The following is a 21,434-nucleotide window of genomic DNA, read 5'->3' on the forward strand; positions in this document are numbered from 1 at the left end:
AGCAGCCCATGACCTCTGTGAAGGTCATGAAGGTAACCAGTGTGCGTGGTGTGCTGCTGGGGACTCTGTCCCTACAGTCCTGGCTTCTTCTCTTCTCTGCTGATTTTTTACACGGGCAGTCTAGACTGGCTTTCCCTCTCCCATCATTGGGCCTCAAGCCCTCCATTGCTGTGCATATGGCTCTCTGTAAAGCCATCTCGTCTCCCATTTAAGTCCCCACAGTGCCATCACCACGGACCCCAGTCCCTTCTGGGTGGTGTGTGGGTTTGCTCTGACTTTGTTCTATAGAACAAAGGGAAGAACTTTTATTCATCATATATTCATCCATATCGGCATGCATCATACGAGCAGTCTACTTCATTGTTGGCAAGAGCTAGTTTCAGGACTGTCTCAGACACCAAAATGCATGGATGCTCAAGTTGCGATCTTCAAAGCGAGATAAGATTTGCATATAATCTACATGCTTAACCCATTCCAGGTTTCTTATAATGTCTACCACAATTTTAATACTAATTAATATTTCACTGTTTGGAGAAAGGGACACACACACAAAAATCTTTATGTTTAAAACAGATGCAATTTTTAAATAATTTTTTTGATCTGTGATTGGTGGGTTCCATGGTTTCAGAACCCACAGACATGGTAGGCTGGCCAAAAAATAAAATTCACGTTAATAGTATAGAGGGTGTGCCATAGAGTGGAATTTGGAATACAGGGATTAAGAAAAAAAGCAAAGAGAGTGGTCACTCCATTAAGTGTCAAACGCAGGGCATCTCTACTGGACAGTACGTGAGGTCCATTGTGTAAACTTCAGGACTAATAGGAGCATACAAGGCTTGTGCCCTATCCTGAAGTGTCAGAAAGCTATGAATGCCTTGTTATTTGACAGCGAGGCTGGAAGAGCCATAAAACTTGAGAGCCTAGCACAGCACTGTTCTAGAGGATGCCCCACAGGCATTAGAGTCAGGAGCGCAGGGGAGGGAGAGGAGGGTTTATAGAGCTCCTAGTCAAGAGCAGCTCTAGTCCTGGAGGATGGGGGTTTCAGGCCCTCAGAAGTGGATGGGTAACACAACCACAGATCAAACAAGGACCAGAGGAATGAAAGACTCCCGGGTGGCTTGGCGTTGCACAGGAGAGTTGCTGGGCCATTCCCAAACCCTTGGTTCCCTGCATTGACCTCCTACTCTGACCACACCCCTTACCGGTCTAAGGGTGAACCATATGAGGGCATCTCCAGGTCTGGACCCTGACACTTTAAGGGGATGGATACCTTCCATTCTGGTGCTCAGGCTTGGCTTCCTAGGCAGCTATAATTGAGCTGTGTGGGAGTTCCCTCTGCGGCTGTGGAGTGGACAGTCCAAAGGGCGCTCAGATCTGCAGTCCTAAGATGGCCAGATCCACTGCTCAGTATGTCTGTGCTTCTGTTAGCTTCTGGGAATCATGGGGTTCGTCCTGGGCACTTCCTCATTGGTAGGATGAGATGCTCTTGTGGAGCATCCAGGGACATGTTTTTTCTTCACATGCTGTTGGCTACAGCCCTACTCTATGAATGGGTGACTGTCAGATAGGAGAATTTCTCTAGATCTTCTTTCTGTGGCATAAATAGTCGTGAAGAGATTTGCCGACGATCTTGATATCTGCTGGAAATATCACTGATGGGAGTGCATGTGCCAGTGTGTTGTAGCTCGACACAGCTAACATAGCTGCATAAGGAGGTTGAGGCAGGCAGAGGTATGGAAACACAAATGAGGATTAGGTGTGTGATTGGGGGGGGGCGGCGTGATCTTTTGCCATGGTAGATAATGGCAAGGGCGATGCCAGTCTGAGGTTGAATAGGGCAGGCAAGCTTCAGAAGAACTTTGTATATAGTGCTGCTGGGTCAGTTAGCTTTCCTGTTCCTGTGGTAAAATGCCCAGCAGAAGCAGCGTGAAGCCCCAGAGGTTTATTTCATCTCCCACTTGCAGAGTTCTCAGTCCATTACGGCAGGGAAGACTAGTGATAGCAGCTTGCATAAGGCTGTTTCTGTGGCATCCATCAAGAAGCAAAAAATATGGATGGGAACCAGGGCAGATATAACCTTCAAAGACTTACCTCTAGTGAGCTACTTCCATCTATCCAAACATCCATCCATCCATCCATCCATCCATCCGTCCATCCATCATCCATCCATTACCACCACCCATATGGTTCCCAGCCTTCAAGTCAGTGGTATGAGTATGAATTGAGTTAAACATGAACAAATGGGGATGTTTCACATCCCAGCCAGGACTGCGGCAGGGCTCTTGTGCCTGTTTATACTACATAGTTTTCTGTGTTTGAATCAGAATTGTCTGTGAGGACTCTGCCTGCAAAAAAATCTCTCAACTTTATTTTTGTTTGGCTTACCACAGTGACTCTTTATATTATGACAGCTTTCTTAATGTACATTCTGCTGTTTCTGAGTCCTGCCTACCGAGCTGGTTAGGTGAAAAGCACTTCACGGAACACCTTGTGCTGTTAAGGGACGATGATCCGTATGGGTATCCAGTCCTACTCTTACAGAGCTCCTCCTCTTGATGATAAATCTAGGCCACACACTGCTGTCACCCAAGCTCCAGAGGTCTCCTTTCATTGACTCTGTGATGTAACAGTTGTGTGGCACTTTAGGTGCTGTGTGACAAAGCTGAGGGCAATGGCTCTCAATAGCTATCTGAACCCTGAGAAGCCTCTGCTCTGAATTCAGAGCCATAATCCAGTCATGGACTATTGACTTTTGAAAATGGATGGAACCTGTTGGGAAAGAAAGTGTGATGTCGATGCTGCCAGAGGACAAGTGCCAGGCCCTGGCTTCCATCCCATTAAGAAGACTTTTATTATTATTGGTGCTGCTCTTGTTGTTTTAATTCTCCAGTGGTGCTAGAGAAACTGTCTGAAAACATGTGTCATTCTGTAGTGTTGCATGAAGTGACCTTATGAATGTTGAAGTGATGGCCCCAGGAAAAAGAGATTTGAGTGAATTTGACCTTTGTCCTCGCCTCTCAATCTCTAGCCAATGCACTATCCTGAGGTCTCCCTCCCAGGAGGAAGCAGGAACACCATCTCCTGAGACACCCTCGGGTGCTTCACTCTACCTTCCAGAGGGGGCACCATGAGAGTGTGGCAGGTGATGGAGGCTGGGATGGTCCATCTGTCCCACTACAGTTTCTGTGTCTTTGTAGTCCAGCTGTCAGGTGACATCACTCTCAACGTCAATTTCCCCTCTGCATCGCAGTCACGGACTGCATCTCTAGCTTTCTCTGATGACCTCACCCTCTTAGCTAACACACACAGTGACTCAGCCTTAGCCTTGTATTCCATCCCCAGGGCTTGGAACCTTTGCACTCCAGTCTCACCTGTGGGACTAGCAGTTCAGTTCTTGCTTTGCCTTTCATTGTCTTGCCTGAGATTGGAACCAGGGTGTGGCTCCCTCCACACAGCTTCTTTTCTCACACTTCAAGTCTCTATGGAAACCCTGCTGTTGTCACTTCCCACTGTTTCCTTCCATTAAGGTACAAATGGCTGCACAGTGATGTCGCAGGGACACCTGCCTGGCTCTCTTCTATGTCCTCCATGGGAATACCATCCCTCTTAATGCCAGGGAGATGTGAGACTGCAGCTTTATTTCTACAAAGCCTAAGATTGTGTTTCTCATTTCTGCCAAGTCTAGGAAAGCTTTTGACGACAGTATTTGGTCGATGGGATGTAAAACAGCAGAGACAGGAAGCTGTGATTAGGGAAAGCCAGTGGCCCTTCCTCTTGTGTATTTAGCTCATGTGTTCCCACCCACTGGATCATCTCACACTTGGCTGAACGGTAGCCCCCCTCTTTTCTCTTGGAGATTTAAAATGTACCAAGAAAGGAATGTAGATCAAGCCTGTGGGGCTGTGGCCTAGGCACTCCTCTCTTTCAAAAATTAAGGAGTCATGGGAGAGAAAATTTGTCTGTGAATGCATTTTAAGGGCAAAAGGAGGAGCTTAAAAAACAAAACAAAACAAAAGGTTCATCTACAAGAGTCTTTTCAGACAGGTCTTCTGTGTAGTCAAGCATCCCTCACCCTGCCTTGCTTGTCAGAGCTGCCTCTCCAGCTCCCTGTGCCCTGAAGCTCCGGACTGGGAGACCAACATGCTTAGTCCTTACGGAAGTGGGAAGTGTCTCCTGCTGATTATGGGGGAGTTGTTTGGGAACAGTGTGACATTTCCAGGGCCAGTAGCTTTCTGACTTTAGTTTTGTAGCTTTGGGACCCCGTGCTGGTACTTACGGGGGGGGGGGGGGAATCCCGTCTCCATCCAGCCTCCTATGCAAGTTCTCCCTTAGCCTCTGGTCCCACCGTTGTCTCTTTATATTGGCTTCTTACATAGAACTTTATCTGAAGGTTGAGCTTAGTCGTTGGCAGTTGGAAACCCCCTGCCCTGTGTGCCATTTTCTGGTATCTATGAGTTGAGATTGTTTTTTAAGGTTCACATACAAGACTTGTGATAACAAACACACACTGCAGTATTTAAACAGTCTTGCCTTCCCCCTGTAGGTTCCAGGACAGAGAATAAAAATAGTTTTGAGTCTTATAGGTCCTGTGAAAGGCTGGGTGAGAGGGTAGAAGGAAAGGTCAAGGCAGGGAGTATGCTTCACACTTGAATTAGATTCAGCCTGGATTGTAAGACCTAGCATGTATGGAAACCTAGCATGTATGCACACGGGGCAGGCTATGGACACAGTACATACCTCTCCTTGTTGGTATTTCAGTGCTGGGTATTGTAGACAAAACTGGAGGAGATGCTCATGGCCCGTGCAGAAGTAAGGGCTATAAGGGCTACTGACTGTTGGCTGTCAGAACTCATCATTGTTGAGTGAGTAGCACATTTATTCCTGACCAGATTTCAAGGGGGGTTAAATATTGGTACATCCTAGAACAGAGGCCTGGTTTAATAGTTGTGATGCTCTGGCCCTTGATATACACTGGACAGCACACCAGTGGAGGCAGGAAATAGAAGGGAATCTCTGTGTGTGTGCCCATGCGTGGGCATGTGTGTAGGCATGCACGTGAGCATGCATATGTGTATTCAGGGCAGGGGACTTGAGGTCTGTAGCTGGTATAGAGTAGAGGACTGGGAAGGAGCTCCTAAACTGTAGCCTTTCTTGGTGTATTAAGGAAGGAAATGTTTTCTTCTGGGAGTGGCTGACAAGTGAGTAGGAGTCTCGGGGTCAGGAAGGCTTAGCGGTAATCACCGGTGACAGTGGGAGGGTTCTGAGAGTCAGCATGGTGTGCAGTGATGCTGTAAAACCCTCAGTGTATAGCCTCCTGCGATCTTAGAGGTGCGTACATGAGCTGAGGGAGATAGCAGTGCCTCTGGGTCTGGATGAATAGGGGAGGGAGTCCCAGGGGTTCATGCTACCCTTGGTATGAGTATGGTGCTGGACTTAACTCTTCATTGGTTCTCTCTGCTGTGCTGAGGAGAGAACCTGATGTACGTAGACGTGTACATGGTGGTGTTCGTGGAGAAGAAGAAACTGTCAACCCTCTCAGCCGTGTGGGAAGGAGACATTGGCCACCATGTTGGTGGTACTCAAGGTTTTCAGTTTGGTAAAACGTAAAGGTTATGTCACCAGGAATGTTATAATCAAACGGAGGTCTAGCGAGTCAGAGCCAGGAAGCCAGTCGGATGTCACAGGAGAAGCCATGCAGATACCTGTGATAGGTGAGCTTAGACTACAGCTGATCACGGATATGGGCATAGGACCAGGAATAGTGACCTTGGCTGGAGAACAGGGCACCCAGAAACATAGGCTTCAAGTTTGATGGATACATCTTGATTTGGGGCAGTTGGAGAGAGGTGAGGACTTGGGAGGAGAGCTGCCTAACAGGGCTCCATGGAGACTAGGGTTGTGCCAGTGGGTGGAAGGACATTGCAGTGGGACCTTGGGGCTCAGTGTTGTGGGCCAACTCAGGGGGATCGATCTAGAAAAGACCAAGGTTGAAGGAAACAGAAGACTGGTGGCCAGTGGACCAAAGGGACCAAAGTGCTGGGGAACTCAATAGTTCCTCCTGGAGGCTTGGAACTTTCTGCCAGAAGACACTTTCCAGTCATCTAGGTCTAGACCATACCTGTCATCCCCAAACGGAACCTTCTACATTAACGGTCATTTCTGATCCTGACCTCTCTCTGGTCTCTGGGAACCATTCTTTGTTTCTCTGGATTGCCCCGTTCTTGGCATTTCACATCAGTGGAACTACTCAGTCTTCTGTGACTCACTCTGCTTGTCCCAAGTTTTCAGGGTTCGTCTCTGTATTTCATTCCTCTTCACAGCTGACACTCCATTAGAGCTCACCCTGAAGGCATCAGCTCATGTGCATCTGGGTCTCCACTGCTCCTATACCGTTATGGTTAATGTGGCTATGACCATTCTTTCGTATGTGTTGCCATTATGATGTTGTTGCGGTCTCTGATGTTATCAGTTACTCTTTTACTCTCCTCTCGAAGTATCTTATCTCTTTCTGGAGTCCCACACAAGAGTCACACTAACTCTTTTTCAGGTCTCCTGCTCATTTGGCCAGCTACTTTTATATAAGAGAAGTCCACTCCAGCCTTCTCTTCATTAGATATATGATTACATGCACAGGATCAAAACTTCCCAAGGTTAAAGGTTTGGGGCCTTTCAAAGCCCCCAGGGCCACAGAGCTGCCTTCTGGCCCAACTTCATCAAAGCTTCAAGGGGACACGTTGTTTCAAGAGGGGAGGCATCAATGCTAACAGCTTAAGCAGGGCCATGTAATCAAAACCCACTGCTGAGGAGTCTATGGAAACCAAGAGGACTATGGCACACCTGCCTAGTGGCCACAGCAGCAGAAAAGCAGGACTGGAGGCCAAGTGGATGCTGGTTGGTGAAGATTTGGGGCAGCTCATTTATAATGTCACCGGCACTTTCAGATACTAAAGATAGAGGACAAACTTGAGCTCTAAGTAACCTCACCCTCACTACAAGAAATGGGGAAAAGGGATAACTTGCCGGTATAAATGATTTCTTCTTTGTTGTTGCTGCTCTAGCTGCCATTTTCCCTCCTCATGTTTGGGATACAAAAATTCATGTTCAAGGTTCTTGTGCCTTGGAAGACACAGCAATGGCTGGACATAGTTAGCTTGGACCCAAGGAGGCCCCAGATGCTCTAAAGGGACATGGGCATTCATTTTAGTCTATGAGCCAGGTTATTCAAACATCTCCTAATCTTTTTTTTTTTTTTTTTTTTTTTTCTTTTGATGTGGATTCTTTGAAGGGAAAACAGGTTGTGATTAGCAAATCCCTGCCTTTCTTGCAGTGTCCTTGCTTGCAGAATAAGAACAATGACCTTGCTTCCCTTGGTGGGAAGGGGTGTTACTCAATACCCTCTCCTGAATTCCACACTCAGTAGAACTTCTTGCACAAGAAGTGCATTCTGTCCTATCGTGGAGGAGATCCTTTCTCCCGAGGGTGAACGGAGTTTATCTGAGATCTTGTAAGCTGTGTATGCTTCTGTTGAGGTCTCAGGTGATTTATTGAAGATAAGTCTTGCCCTCCGCCTGTATGTCCAGCCCAGGCTTGTCTTTCTACCTTGCTGAGTGACTGGAGGCATTTGTAAGCGTTCACATTGTGCTGTGAGAACCTCGTGGAATTGGAGAGGCTCCGATTGTCTCTGTTCTGGAGGCAAATGGTTGTGCTGGGACTGATTTCAGCCAGGGTGAGAGGACATTGGCCCACCTAAGTTGAATATAATGAGGCCTGAGATGGAAAAATCTCGCCTATAGAAATCACAGAGGTTAATACTGACACCACCCTTGGTGCCACGCGGAGCACAGAAGACAAGCAGCTCCAATCATGTCCCACAGAGATTTTCTGTCTGGATCTTTGAAAGAAAGCAAATAAATGATAAAACTGGTTTGTAAAATGTGCAGGTGCTGGCCACCGAGCCGAGTGGAGGCCTCTGGACCCGCCCCTCGGCCCTAAGAGTTCAAATTTCACTAAACCCGATTGCATCAAACTCCGCCCTCATGTTTACATTACTTGGGCCTCTTGGGCAAAATCAAAGTCCCTGCAGCCAAGGCGATTCTTGCCTTCTGCGCTAGCTGGAGTGGGAGGCAAGGTGCTCTGGGAAGGAGGCGGCACCCGGGATGCTGCCCAAGACTCTAGAGCTGGCCAGACTTTGCGTACTGAAGGAGTAGTGGAGGATTTAGAAGGAAGGTAAGCGGTGAGCGTGCGCTTGCGAACGTCTCTGTGCAGCTTTTGTAAGGCTCCGGGTGTGTTCTCTGCCAGGTCGCCCTTGGAGGGAGAGATGATGCTGGCCAGAGCTGCAGAGATTGTACAGTGGGATGCGGAGAGGATCTGAAACCCCTGCTTGACATGTCCAGCAGGGCTGATCTAGGAAGTTGCAATCCAGAAGAGTCTGTCATGCTTGCTTCGTTGAGGGAAACGCTCAGGGCAGCTTGAGGCAGGAGGGTCTGTTGTGAGGTGTATGTTCAACTCTGTGGCCCGCTCTGTGGCTCATCTGCCCAGGTGGACTGTCCTGAGAATCCTGTTTTCTTTCTTTCTTTCTTTTTTTTTTTTTTTGGCCTGAATCTGTTTTCTGTTTAAAATGTCTTCAGGGAGCTGGGTCAGAAGGCACCAGGATGGGCACTGAGACCCCGTGGCCAGCATTTGAGGGTTTGGGGTGTGTTTGTATGCTAGGGGGCCAGGATGGGCGCTGAGACCCTGTGGCCAGCATTTGAGGGTTTGGGGTGTGTTTGTATGCTAGGGGGGCACCTGGCCCTGTTTTGGACCTGCTGTCACAGACCTTCCTTTATTGCCATATTCTGGTGCCTCGCCCAGGAGAAGTCAGGCGCCTTAGATTCCGGGCACTCCAGCTGCCCTTGGAGGAGGCAGGGTGAGGGGCATGCTTTCTTTCCAGAAGGTCCAGCACACTGCTGACCTGGCGTGTCCATATGGAAATTGTCCCTGCTTTTGCTTCCAGTCCTTTCTGTCCTGTTTTACATTTGTCCAGGTGTGCGGAGGAGCTTCTCTGGCTTTCTCCAGTGCCCTGCAAAGCGCTTGGTGTCATGTGCCAAGGGCAGTTGCCGCCAGTGGGAGTCCTGTGGCTCTGTGGCTGACACCACAGGTGTCTTCCCTGCCCCTGGCTTTCACACCTTGCCATTGAGAGGATTCTTTTGTGTTCAGGGGTTCAGGAAGTAAGAGTGATGGTGTAGATGGGGGGAGTTATTTCTGGAACTCTGTGGCGAGAAGTAGAGGCGGCTACCTTCTACATTGTAGAAGTTTATTTTCTTCTTGGTCGTTTTAAAAGGGGGGAAGGGCTGATTCCTTCCTGCCAAAATATATGTGTGTGCTGTAGATTACAGGTGATATTTTCTTAAACACACACATAGACATATTGCTTCGCTCTTGGTGTCTATGTGATAGAAAATAATTCGCTACAAGCAAGAAATGTTTAGTTAGCACAGAAGCAGAACCCTGGTGCAACAAACTAAAAGCCAAGCTTGTTTTAATGAGGAGGAGCTAGTAGTGCTCTCGTTACAATGTCTACAGGGAAAGAAGAAAGAGTGACTTCTGCAAATTGTTCCTGCCTTTACTTAGCAAGGTGATATCAGAACATGTCTCCTGATGGTGAAAGGTGGGATTTCCAGTACGTTAGAGCCCAAGAAAGTGGGTGCTTTGGGGACATGCTGGCACTCATTCCTGCCTTGTACAATGGGACAGCTTTGATTTTTAGGCTGGTGATGGTGATGGACTCTCCCATGCCCAGAGATGGCATTCTGGTCCCCCTGTCACTACCAGCTCTGCCAGCGCTATGCATCCTGCTCTATCTATCAGCCATGCTGTTTTGTCTGGGTTCATTTACTGTACATGCTATATATAGCTCAGCTGTCAGTAGAGTTAGTCAAGAAGAATGGTCTAGAATTTTCAAGGGGAGGTCCGGTGATACATGGTCAGGGCTCCTCAGGTCCATTGGGTCGTCCTGGCCTTGTCCCTGGGAAATCAGCTGTGGACTGTGTCTCTCAGTACCATGACCTGGACTCCTTTAGGGGCTGGTTACATACAGGGGAAATGAGCCACTGAGATATTGAGTGATTGACAAAGCTGTGGCCAGAGTGACTAATTATAGGGAGGCGCGGGGGCTATGCTGGCTACCCCAGCAATGACATCTTACCCTTTCGAGAAGGAAGCAGGAGAGAAGAGGGGAGATGGGATTTAACAGGGGGCGTGGGGGAGGGAAGGGGACAGCAGAGCAGGATGGGCCTGTTGCCTTAGGCTAGCTTCTGTCTGATTCTCCCTATGAAGGTTGAAATGGGAGGAAGCTGTTGAACATCCACTTATGTGAGGAACATTCTACAGCAGTATTAAACCAGTCAGGATGGAAATGTTCATGGGCTAGAACAGCCCCACAACCCTTTTGCAGCCTGCCCTCTCCCCTAGCCTTGCATCCCCAAGATGTTCCTCTCCTGGAGTCCCACAATTGCAGCTTTTGAGCCTGGCTGTGTTCACTTTCGTCTTCAGGAGGCTGCTGGTGGCCATTTGTTCTTAAGGGCAGTCTTTTCTTCGTTCTATGACCTTTCCTGGGAGGGCTGCTCCTCTTGGGGTTATGTGATGGGAACCTGTGGCAGCCTCTGCTTATCTCATTGTCCAAGTGGCCTTGAGCGAGTGACTTTAGCGCAACCTGAAGGAGACGTGACTGGGTCTCCCCAAATCGCTACTGGGGAGAACCTGCCTGCTGCTTTAGGATCCAGGAAGGGCTCCCAACTGTAGTGTGGACCAAGATCTCAAGTTCATTAACTGAAAGAACAGAAGCATACCTACGGTTTAGGAAGCTAAACACTAAACGGACCACCAGCACAAGTGCATTGAAAACACTTGAGTTCTGACTTGGCATGATTAGACGTGTCAAGAGTAAAGGGAGGGAAACCCAAACTCCGAATGGTCTCTAGGGATACGAATGTAGTGTAAGAAGCTTGGGTACTTTATCTGTGGAAGCCAGAGAGAACATTCCTTTCCAAAGTTAAATTGCTGATTTTGTGTTTGGCTCGGAATGGAATGCAATCTGAAGGAACCAAGAGATTCGACTTCGCAAGTAGACAGTAGTCTTAACTTCTGATGCTGTATTGAGTTTGCCCTCTCTCCTCTTCCTTCCTTCCTCCCTCCCCTTCCCTCCCCTTCCCTTTCCTGTATATGTTTTTCTTTCCTGCATGTATCTATGTGTACACTATCTAAGCACACCTGGAGAGTATCCCAGGAGGCAGTAAGAAGGTATTGGATGCCCTGGAACTGGAGCTCCAGTGGTTGTGAGTTACCTTGCGGGCACATTCCGCTCTTGATCACCAGGCCGTATCTTTGGTCCTCGAGCTGGCCTTTTAAAACTGTTCAGCGTTAGTGCAGCTGCCCTTGGCTTCTCTTTCTGTCTGTCACTTGGGTCTTCTTTTTCGGGTTAGCAGATGCTTGCCAATCAAGCTGTCTGAGCCCCTGGTTCAATGAGAACAGGCTCAGGAGAGCGTATCTCCTCTGCGTCCTACTCTGCCTTCCTATCCGTGGGTCTGCCCACATGCCTGCCTCCAAACCATGTCCTATTTCTCTCTGTTCCCCAATGGATGAGTAGTTCTGAACTTTTGCTGGGATCTCTACATTTTATTTACAGCTAGAAGTTTGCATATATATGTTCAGTAAACACGATCTCTCTCTCTCTCTCTCTCTCTCTCTCTCTCTCACACACACACACACACACACACACACACACACACACACACACACACACCACACACACACACACACACACACACACACACACACACACACTGGCTTGGGGGCAGGATGAGGTTTTTCTTTGGAAGACTTATGAGGACACTGTTAGCTCCTTTGAAACAAAAAATTTGCTTTTTGAGGAACTCTGTCACCAAACCAGAACATGGAATCCATAGAGTCAGGGCCCAAAGGCACTAAAGACTCCCAGCAGCTCTTAGACACGTGAGACTTATGCTTCCTTGGGGTCAGTAGCTTTCTACTGGAGGTGGGGCCAGGGCGCCACTTCATGTGTGTAAATCTCCAGGTGCCTGACCTTAAACCTTCTGAAGTCTGCAGTCACCCTCCGCTTCCCCAGCTCAGTCTGCACTTACATGCAAACACAGGCATACAACTTCCATTATCTTCATGCAGGAAGGGAAGGGATGTTCTCATTTTCTTAAAGAGATTACTTCTCCTTTTTAATTGTGTGTGGATGTTCAGGCCTACATCTGGGTCTGTGCATATGAGTGCAGGTGCCTGCGCATGCCATGCATCCAGGTCCCTTGGAGCTGGAGTTACAGTCACTTGTGGGCCGCCTGCTGTGTGGGTGCTAGGAAATGAACTTAGCTCCCTATGTTCTTAACTGCTGTTGTATCTCTCCACCCCCTTTGTTGTTGTTGTTGTTGTTGTTGTTGTTGTTGTTGTTGTCGTCGGTGGTGGTGGTGGTGGTACTGGTGGTCTTTTCCATTTGAAATACTTTGTGGCTGCCTCTCCCTGGTTGTGGGAAGGCCACATTTTCCCAGCAGGGTTGGAGCTGAGCATAGTGGCTCAGGCCTGTCATCCCGGCCTTCTGGGATGCTGGGAAATTCAGCAGCTGCCTAAGCGACAGGATAAGTTTAAGGCGAATCTGGGAAATTTAGTGAGACCCTGTATCGAAATAAACAGGGAGAAGGGTTGCGATTAGGGATCTGGTAGAATTCTTTCACAATATGTGTAAGGCCCTGGATTCAAACTGTAGGACTGCAGGGAGGGAAGAGGATAGAGGAAGGGAGTGACACAGTGAGTATGAGAGGCAGGGAGGTAGGGGAGGACTGCTCTCTCCCACATGGAGATGCTGGGACAGCTATTTCATGGTCCTCAAGGAAATGTGAATGTCCCGTCTGTACTTTGTTCCCTCTGGGGTCTCTCTCAGTCCATAACCTCCCTAGTATTGTATAGCATAAGTCACTCTGCACTGTACCGGTGTGTGATAACCAACCCTGGCCACAGGGATGTCAAGACTGGTCCGCATACGAACTGCTTCTGAGGCCCTTCAGGCTGACTGGGCCTGGTGACAGCGTGCAGGGCCACAGGATGGAAGGGTTACCTTGGATGTGAGATGTGAAGCTTCTTTCCCTGTGTCTAGAAAGCTGGGGTTCCCCAGTAGGTCCCTCTTTGGCTCTGGGAGCTTATTCTCCGTCTTCAGAGGGAGGCTGGCTTCAGACTGCTTCCACGTGTTTGTCCTCTGAACCATGGGACGTGTTAAAAACCCGCCATGTAAATAGTTGTCCTTGTAGCTTCAGATTCCACATCCACAGAGTCAACTCAGTAATCAGGAGTTGACTAGAGTGACTGCTCTCACAGGTTTCGCGTGGAGATGCCTTAAAGCGCGTGGGAGGATGTGTATGGAGTTTACACAGATGCTAACTCGTTTCCAGTGGGGGCTTTGGAAATTCATGGGTATGAAAAGATGACTGGTGGAGAAAAAGGAGGAGAGGGGCGGTGAGTGGCAGCACTCCAACTTCTAGAATCTTACTCCCCAGCACCTCCATCCTCAAACAGCAGCTCAGGCAGCACACCGTGCTCCATAGGAGGATTCTGGTAACCCTTCGATCCTGCAGGGCGAGGGTGAGCCAGGGTGGGTCTTAACCTTTTCTACCTCATGAGAATGTGAGAGCAGCTACCCCAAGACCCCAGAACCTAGATAGGAGTTTGTTTGACAGTATCATTTTGGGGGGTCTGGATGAAGAACATGAGTTTCTATAACACGTTTTCAAATCAGAACCACCGTGTCAGGAGCTGTCTGCGTCAGGGGATGATGGACGCCTTCCACGCTCAGCTCAGGTCCCTAGGGGTCTCCCAACAGTGAGGTCTAGGTTCCTGTTTGGCTTGGTTGGCAACAGTGCGACTGGCCGGTGCTCGTGCCTAAGTTTCTTTTCTAGTCAGGATGCTCTTGGTGTCTTGACAATTTTTGGGCTCTCTTAGACATACCATTCAGATGGGATGGCCCTTGTTCCCTGTATAACCCTAGACACAGATGTATATGGAAGAGGGACTGGTCCTCAAGAAATGTTCACCTCAAAGGTGGCTAGACAACGTGAGACTAGAAATGCCATGCTACTGTTCACTCTGCTTCTGCATGAGCTCCATGCTGTCTTCATCCTTGGCCTGATTCAGAGCATGCTGGCCAGACTGGCTCTACACCCCTCACACCTCTGGCTCCGCCTCTTACTCAGTGGACACATTGAACTAACATTTAGGGATTTTGGTTTTCTTTAGCTTTTTGGAGTCCTGAGTTTGGTTGACTCCAGATACTTTTCAGTATCTGCTCCTTGTCCTGTGAAGGCCAGCCGTGAGACTGAGGGGTGATTGCTAGCCCTGCCCCCACCTTGCATGGGCAGTCACACCAGGTATGCTGCCTGAGGGGCGGTCATTATCCAGAGTATGGGAAGCTGGGCTACAAGTGGTCCAAGTCCACTGGGCCCATCTGCTTTTGGACCCTTATCGGCTGCTTGTGTGATCCAAGCTTTGCCATGTGATGAGAAGTTCAGAACAGGTAGTCTGTCCATTATAGGTCCATTGGGTGCCAGGGCTTGGGTACCACAGTAAGCAAAGCAGAGGAAACCCCTGCCTCAGATATGAGCAGCCTAGAATGATGTTTGTTGGCATAAGACAAAAAACCCAACCAGGAAGGGCATGATGAGGAAGGGGAAGCTGGGAGGAGGGGCAGGAGCTGTGAGTGCAGAGGCCAGCAATCCATGCGGTGACCGTTGAGGAAATGAATCTGAGGGAGCCGTTGGGCCTTCTTCATTGTAGAAAGAACTTTTTGTTAACGCTCATGGGTGTCCTTCTTACAGGCTGAGTGCCTCTAGTGTGCGCTTTCTAGTTCATGACTCCACTGAAAGCTGGGAATAATTATTTCCTTTTGTCAGTGAAAGGCCAGGGACAATTCATGTATCAGGACTGACAATTTTACAGAGAAATGGCAGAGTGAAGATCTGGTCGTCTAGGATGAAAGAGAGAAGCTTAGGCACCTAGTATGTCCAGAACTGAGATTCTTGTCTCTTGGCCTTTTGCCAGCAAACAGGGTGGACACAGTAAGAGCCAGAGCTTCTTGCCCATCCCTCCTCCCCACCCCAGCCCCATCCCTGTCCCTGTCCCCATCCCCGGGCCTCCAGGGACGGCTTCCTCAGCCTTCCTGGCCTCCCCTGGCTTCCACATCTTCTAGCAGGAGAGGCCAGCTTCTACTTTCGGTGTAGACTTCTTGGATGTTTTCTGAGGTTGAGAGCTAGCTATGCATGTAGTCAGAAGTTCAGGGGATGTCTCCGGCTCTCGTTGGGGTTGCCTGTCTGAGCTATATGGATTTATGAGAGCCTCTCAGGGGCTCAGAAGCGGACTGGCTGAGATCAGGCTCCTAGGTGCTGCTGTTTTGTTTCCTGCGTCTGCTATCATTTTCCGGTTTCTCTCACTTGGGGATAGTGATAGAGCTCAGCAGTTAAAATGTATGTCACAAGCAGCAGCAGTGCATGCCATTGATCCCAGCACTGCGGAGGGAGAGTCTCTGAGTTTGAGGCTAGCCTGGTATACGGAATGAATTCCAGGACAGCCGGGGCTACACAGAGGAAAAAACCCTGTCTAGAAAACAAAACAGAACAACAATAGAACACAACAGTAGAACACAACAGTAGAACACAACAGTAGAACACATACCTCTGGCAATGCTTTGGTCTTTGGTTCCTAGCACGTCAGTACTTTCTGACTGCACTCCTAATTGGGAAATTAGGAGAATGTTTTTACAGTGTATTCTCGAATTTCCTTTTCTTTTTAAACCACAGTATCATTTAATTAAGACTTATGGAGGACTCATATTTCAGACCTAATGGAAGCTGGAAATGGCACTGTCTTAGCGGCATGCACTCTGCCCTCTAAACAAGCAGACTCCATGCCCTTAGCTCTGCGACCCGGGATCTGTGCTCTGGCTACCTGCCTTGTGCAGGGAACTGGAATAGCAGCCACCTGGCATTCTGCTGTGTGTGTGTGTGTGTGTGTGTGTGTGTGTGTGTGTGTGTGTGTGTATGTGTGTGTGTCTGTCTGTCTGTCTGTCTGTCTCTCTCTGTGTCTGTGTGTTACGAGGGTGGGATATCTGTGTGTGTATCTGTGGGGGGCATGTGTATGTGGCGTGTGTAGAAGCATAGCATCTCTGTAATTTGTATGGAGCCGAAAGTTCTCATGAGCGCCCTTCCCCCACACTGTGTAGAACAGAAAGAGGTGTGCTGGGTCTTCTGTAGTTGAGTTTCCTATAGTAGAAGATCCCATGCCAGATGGCCCTGTTGCTTCCGTGCTAGTGTGTTCTGTTAGTTCTCAGGCCAGCCTTGACACAGAATCACTTCTGTCTTTTGCGGTGGGGATGCCTGATTGGGAGAGCCTGGGATGGAGGCATGGACTAGTGTTGCTGTGTTTTCGGGGGCCTTTATAGAACCTTCGTGATTCTGCACAGGGTTGCTTTGTTTTCTCTGTGAAGGTGACACTTGCAGGTAATGTTGGGTTTAAGATCATCTTTCCAGGCATTTCCTTGTGTATTTATTTATAACAGGGCTGGATGCTTTCAGTCTCTCTGTCTGAAACCTGGCTCACTGCACTTGCTGTGTAACTATTCTCAGGGCCACCAATGAAACTTCAAGTATGTTCACTTGGCCTTGTCTGTGTAGGGAGGTGGTGTCGGGCTGCAGGTGCACCCAGGCCCCTGAGCCTGGATTCTCAGTGCCTCCCACTCCTGACAGCTGCTTAATCTTAAGTTATTTACTCTCCCAGAGCCTCTGATCTCCTTAAACAAGCAATAACAACATGAAGGTCCATAACTGCACACTTGAGTCTGGCGTATGTGCGTGTCGCCGCTTGCCTTCTCTCTGAAGGCTTGCTCTATTTACAGCTTATGTATATGATTCCTACCCCCAGAGCTTCCCTCCCCCAACTTCTGCTTTAGAATGTGGTTGAGCTTCTTTAGGCTAGACTACACATCAGTGTTCTCCATCCTTGTCTCCTGTTCTTGCCCTACAGTGCAGTTAAATTGAGGACGGACGGAGCCCAGTCTAAGCATGACCTCGGAGCTGTGTTCTCAGGAGTGTGTGAGCACTTAGCACAGCACCTCCAAACCTCTCATCTCCCTTCCCAGTATGTCAGCCAATCCCAGTATTTCCAAAGGCAGGCGGCAGCTGCTGAGTCTGACCAAATGTCCAGCTGTTCTGAGAGGCCGTGAGACACGTGCTCAGGACTCCTCTCACCTGAGCTGCTGAATGCATGGGCTCAGTAGCCACCAGATAGGTGGATAGTGGCTTAAACCTCGGATTGTAGGTGCCTAAACAGCTTGGCTTTCCAGACATCAGCAGCTCCTCTGCTGTGGAATGCCCAAGATTCCACAGTACAGAAAGTTCAGGAAGATGGGGGAGGCTTGCAGGGGAGATGTGCTGACTGTGAACTCCAGCTTATTTTAGGAAGCTCTTGCTATGGCCCGCTCTGTGTGGCCGAGGCAATTACAACTGCCAGTCAGCAGATTGTGGCTTGGGAATCTCCACATACAGCCGCCAGGGCCCTAATTAATAACAGCAGCAGGGACTTCAGCTGTTCCTCCCACATTGTTTACATGACAGTCCATGTAGTGCATGCATGTCAGCCCCAACATCTAACAGTGATCAGGTACCTGTGTTGTCCAGTGATCTCGTGCTGTATCCGCAGGCCTTCAGCCTCTCCCATTATCTTTACTTTCCCTTCCCATTGAGCTGCATATTTAGATTTTAGCACATTCCAGAGTACTGATGGGATAACAGGCTTATCAGTGGCATAGTGAATTTAAAGACAGTTAGTACCCTGCATGTTCAAAAACCATTAGATATATCGATGGAAGTAGCTATTTATTCTTCTTGGGGATTCACATGAACTCAGCAGGGCTTCACATTCAAAATAATGACATTAATGATTCAAAGAATGAAAAAAATCCCCGAACGTCTTAATAGATGTGTGTGTATGTGTGGTGTTTCCTACATGGGTAGGTAAGTATGAAGCTAAGATAATAAATAGCTCAGTGGTCAATTGCTTACTAGCATGCATAGAGACCCTGGGTTCTACCCTCAGCATGACAAACGAAACCAAGCAGGAAAGGCAGAAATGATTTCAGCCGAATGCGCCTGATATATGAATCCTGTTTTATTGCTGCTCTCTCTGCAGAGGATTGTGTAGAGTTTGGGGACCTGAGCTGAGACTGCACTTGCTTACTGTTGAGTGGCACTGTAGATTCACTAGTCTGTTTAGCTAAGCGTGTGCCCACTGTGGAGGGTAATAAATACTTCCTTTTCTCCCTGGCTTACAGCCTGTCTCTTGCTTTTTCTGCAGTGCTACACACACAGGGGCCAGTGGATGGCAGCCTGTATGCCAAGGTGAGGAAGAAGAGCGCTTCAGATTCTGGCATCCCTAGTAGCCCTCAGGGCATGCCAGCCACCAGCAGTCCAGACCACGGAGACCACACCCTGTCAGTCAGCAGTGACTCGGGTCATTCTACTGCCTCCGCCAGGACTGATAAGACGGAAGAGCGCCTGACCCCCGGAGCACGAAGAGGCCTGAGCCCCCAGGAGAAGGCTGAGCTGGACCAGCTGCTCAGTGGATTTGGCCTGGAAGACTCTGCAAGCTCCCACAAAGACATGACTGATATGCGCAGCAAGTACAGTGGGACACGGCACGTGGTACCAGCCCAGGTCCATGTGAACGGAGACGTTGCCCTAAAGGACCGGGAGACTGACATTCTAGATGATGAGATGCCCCATCATGATCTGCACAGTGTGGACAGCCTGGGTACTCTTTCCTCCTCTGAAGGGCCCCAGTCAACCCACCTGGGCCCTTTCACTTGCCTCAAGAGCAGCCAGAACTCCCTTCTGTCTGATGGCTTTGGCAACGGTGTTGCTGAAGATCACAACGGTGTCCTTTCTCCAGACCTGGGCCTCGGTGTAGACGCCCTTTATGATCGGGAGCGGATGTGTGGGGGCCGAGAGCAAAAGCAGGTGCAGCCCCTGTTGAGGAAGCCCTCTGCACCCACCCCAGCGCAGGCCTATGGGCAAAGTAACTATTCCACCCAGACTTGGGTACGCCAGCAGCAGATGGTGGCTGCTCACCAGTACAGCTTTGCCTCAGATGTGGAGGCCAGGCTTGGCAGCCGCAGTACAGTGGACAATACTGGCCTTGCCCAGCCCCCACCCCACATCCCGGTTACTCCCAACCGTGGAGCCAGCAGCAGAGTGGCTGTTCAGAGAGGCATCAGCAATGGGCCAAATCCCCCCGACACACAGCAGCTCTGTCCTGGGAAAGCTCTCCAGCCCAGATTTCAAGATGACAGAGTCATGAATGGAGTACATCCGGAGCTGAACACTGGCTCAGCTGAACACTCCCCAGGCTCTCCTACTCTGGATATTGATCAGTCCATTGAGCAACTCAACAGGCTCATCTTAGAGCTGGACCCCACCTTTGAGCCCATCCCCACACACCTCAATGCCCTTGGCATCTCAGCTAATGGCTCTGTGTGTCCTGATGGTGTGGGAAGTGGGCTCCAGTGTGGTGGCAGACTGGACTCTGTGGATGGCCCTGGCCGGAGCCCTGGCCGGCAAGGTGAGCTGATGGGGCGTTAGTGTCAGGTAGTGTCAAGTATTCGGCTGGGAATTTGGATTTGCTGAAACTCACGATGGAGCGGCATTTTCTGTGCTCACAAGCTGTGGCCTAGAATCCAAGTGGTACCTTGGCACTGTACGAGTTTGTTAGCAGAATTGAAAGGTGGGAAGAAAGAGGTGTAAAACTTGCCTATAAAAATGGTTTGGGGCCAGGGGGTGGGGGCTGAAGAGGAATATCAGTGTCTTATTTCACATACTTGTTACGCCTCTTGGTAAGTGCAGCAGGTCATTTGTGAGCACCAGATGGCCTGGTCCATATTCCTCTGCCACCTGCTAGCTGTGAGATTCAGAACCTATGTATACAGTCTCTGAGCTTCAGTTTCCATGCCTGAAGAATCAGCTCAACAGTGAAACTTTTCTCAGTTCAAGAATGTTCCTTTAGGGAAGAGTGGCAGCATCTCGGTGAGTCAGAAGTCCTGTTGGGCTCTCGAGTCATTCTTGTAGGAACAGAGCAGGAGCCACCATGTGTTAGAGAGGAGCTTGGTGGGTCTTGATGACTGAGTGAGACAGGAACATGGGGTAGAGAGCGGAGAGTGTGGAGTGGCCTCAGAGAAGCTCAGACACTGCACATCCAGGTTCCTGGATCCTGAAAACTGTGATTTAGAACCAAGACCTAAGCCCACCAAGGGTGACAGCCACTGAATGAGGGCCATCTGTGGACTGCACCTTCTGAAGTTGGTAAGAGTTGTCGAGAGAGAAGTGTGTGGGCCTTTCTGCCTTAGAACAGGGGAACTGGACACTAGAGCAGGGGCTTCTTGGAAGGCCAAGCTCAGTAGTCGTGGGCAGTGTCTTCTAGCCAAGCCTATGGGAGTATTTCCTGCAGACTGCATCAGAGTGATAAAGCCTGCTTTGCGATCAGATTAGTACCAGGTGTTCCTTGTGTGGGTGAACACGGGTCAAGAGGGTTTGGGAGACACCTTTGTCATTGGATGAAAAGGCAGACAGCAAGCCACAGTGTAGGACATGGGCGGAACATCCTGAGAAAAGGTCTGGGAGTTGATGGAAGGGACAAGGCTCTGGCTGGGATCTGCACAAGGTTATCCCTGGAGGGGACTGGCCAAGGTGAGGTGTCTACATGAGGGTGATGAAGTGGCTGCAGGTAGTGGCGGGTGAGGTGGAGTGTTGCTGGGAGCCCGGACTAGGAAGACAAGAAAGACAGTGCAAGAGAAGGCCATCCCATCTCCTCCTTCCTCCCGTGGGTGCTTTTCTGTGCTTCTCAGTGAGTCCGTGTGAGCATCCCCCTTAGCTTGTGTGCTAGTGATGCTGATGATAGAAGTCCCTGTGTGGGCTGATTATTGCTTTAGGGTCCTGGCAGAATGGCTTAGTTCATCTTTCAAGGATCCTTGCTTCAGGGCCTTGCTTCACCTTGCTGTCAGTCTGTGGTGGATACTAGGTGATGACAGGGCTTGAGTTCACATGGACCCTATGGTATAGACCCATGCATGGTCTCTGCCTTCTTTAGAAGGTTGCAGCCTGGCTGATGTCTGACCCCCTCCCTCTCCTTCAGGAAGGAGCAAGATCTTGAAGCATGGCTCCCAGCCAGTGTCAGGGTTGCATGGATTGCCAGCTAACTGGCAGGCTGTTATCCAAGGACAGGGTTGCTGGGACTTTTGCTCGAGCTAGCTGTGGAAAGGAAGGGCTATCCCAGTGTCTGATGGTGAGAGGCGAGAAGAGAAGCCAGATTACATTACCTGGGGCGTGCTGGGGTCACTGGACTAACAG

The 21,434-nt window shown here is 49.4% G+C and overlaps 1 protein-coding gene across 5 annotated transcripts in view; it reads left to right on the forward strand.

The window, feature by feature from the left end:
• Tns3 (tensin 3) overlaps positions 1-21,434 on the forward strand; it is a 230,283-nt gene that overhangs the window by 150,486 nt on the left and 58,363 nt on the right. For all 5 annotated transcript variants that reach the window (XM_029545266.1, XM_029545263.1, XM_029545264.1 and 2 more), the window contains one exon: positions 18,391-19,653. In XM_029545266.1, the coding sequence (XP_029401126.1) occupies positions 18,391-19,653 (1,263 nt within the window). The remainder of the gene's footprint in view (positions 1-18,390; positions 19,654-21,434) is intronic.

Source organism: Mus pahari, chromosome 13, assembly GCF_900095145.1.
Source record: "Mus pahari chromosome 13, PAHARI_EIJ_v1.1, whole genome shotgun sequence".
NCBI lineage: Eukaryota > Metazoa > Chordata > Mammalia > Rodentia > Muridae > Mus > Mus pahari.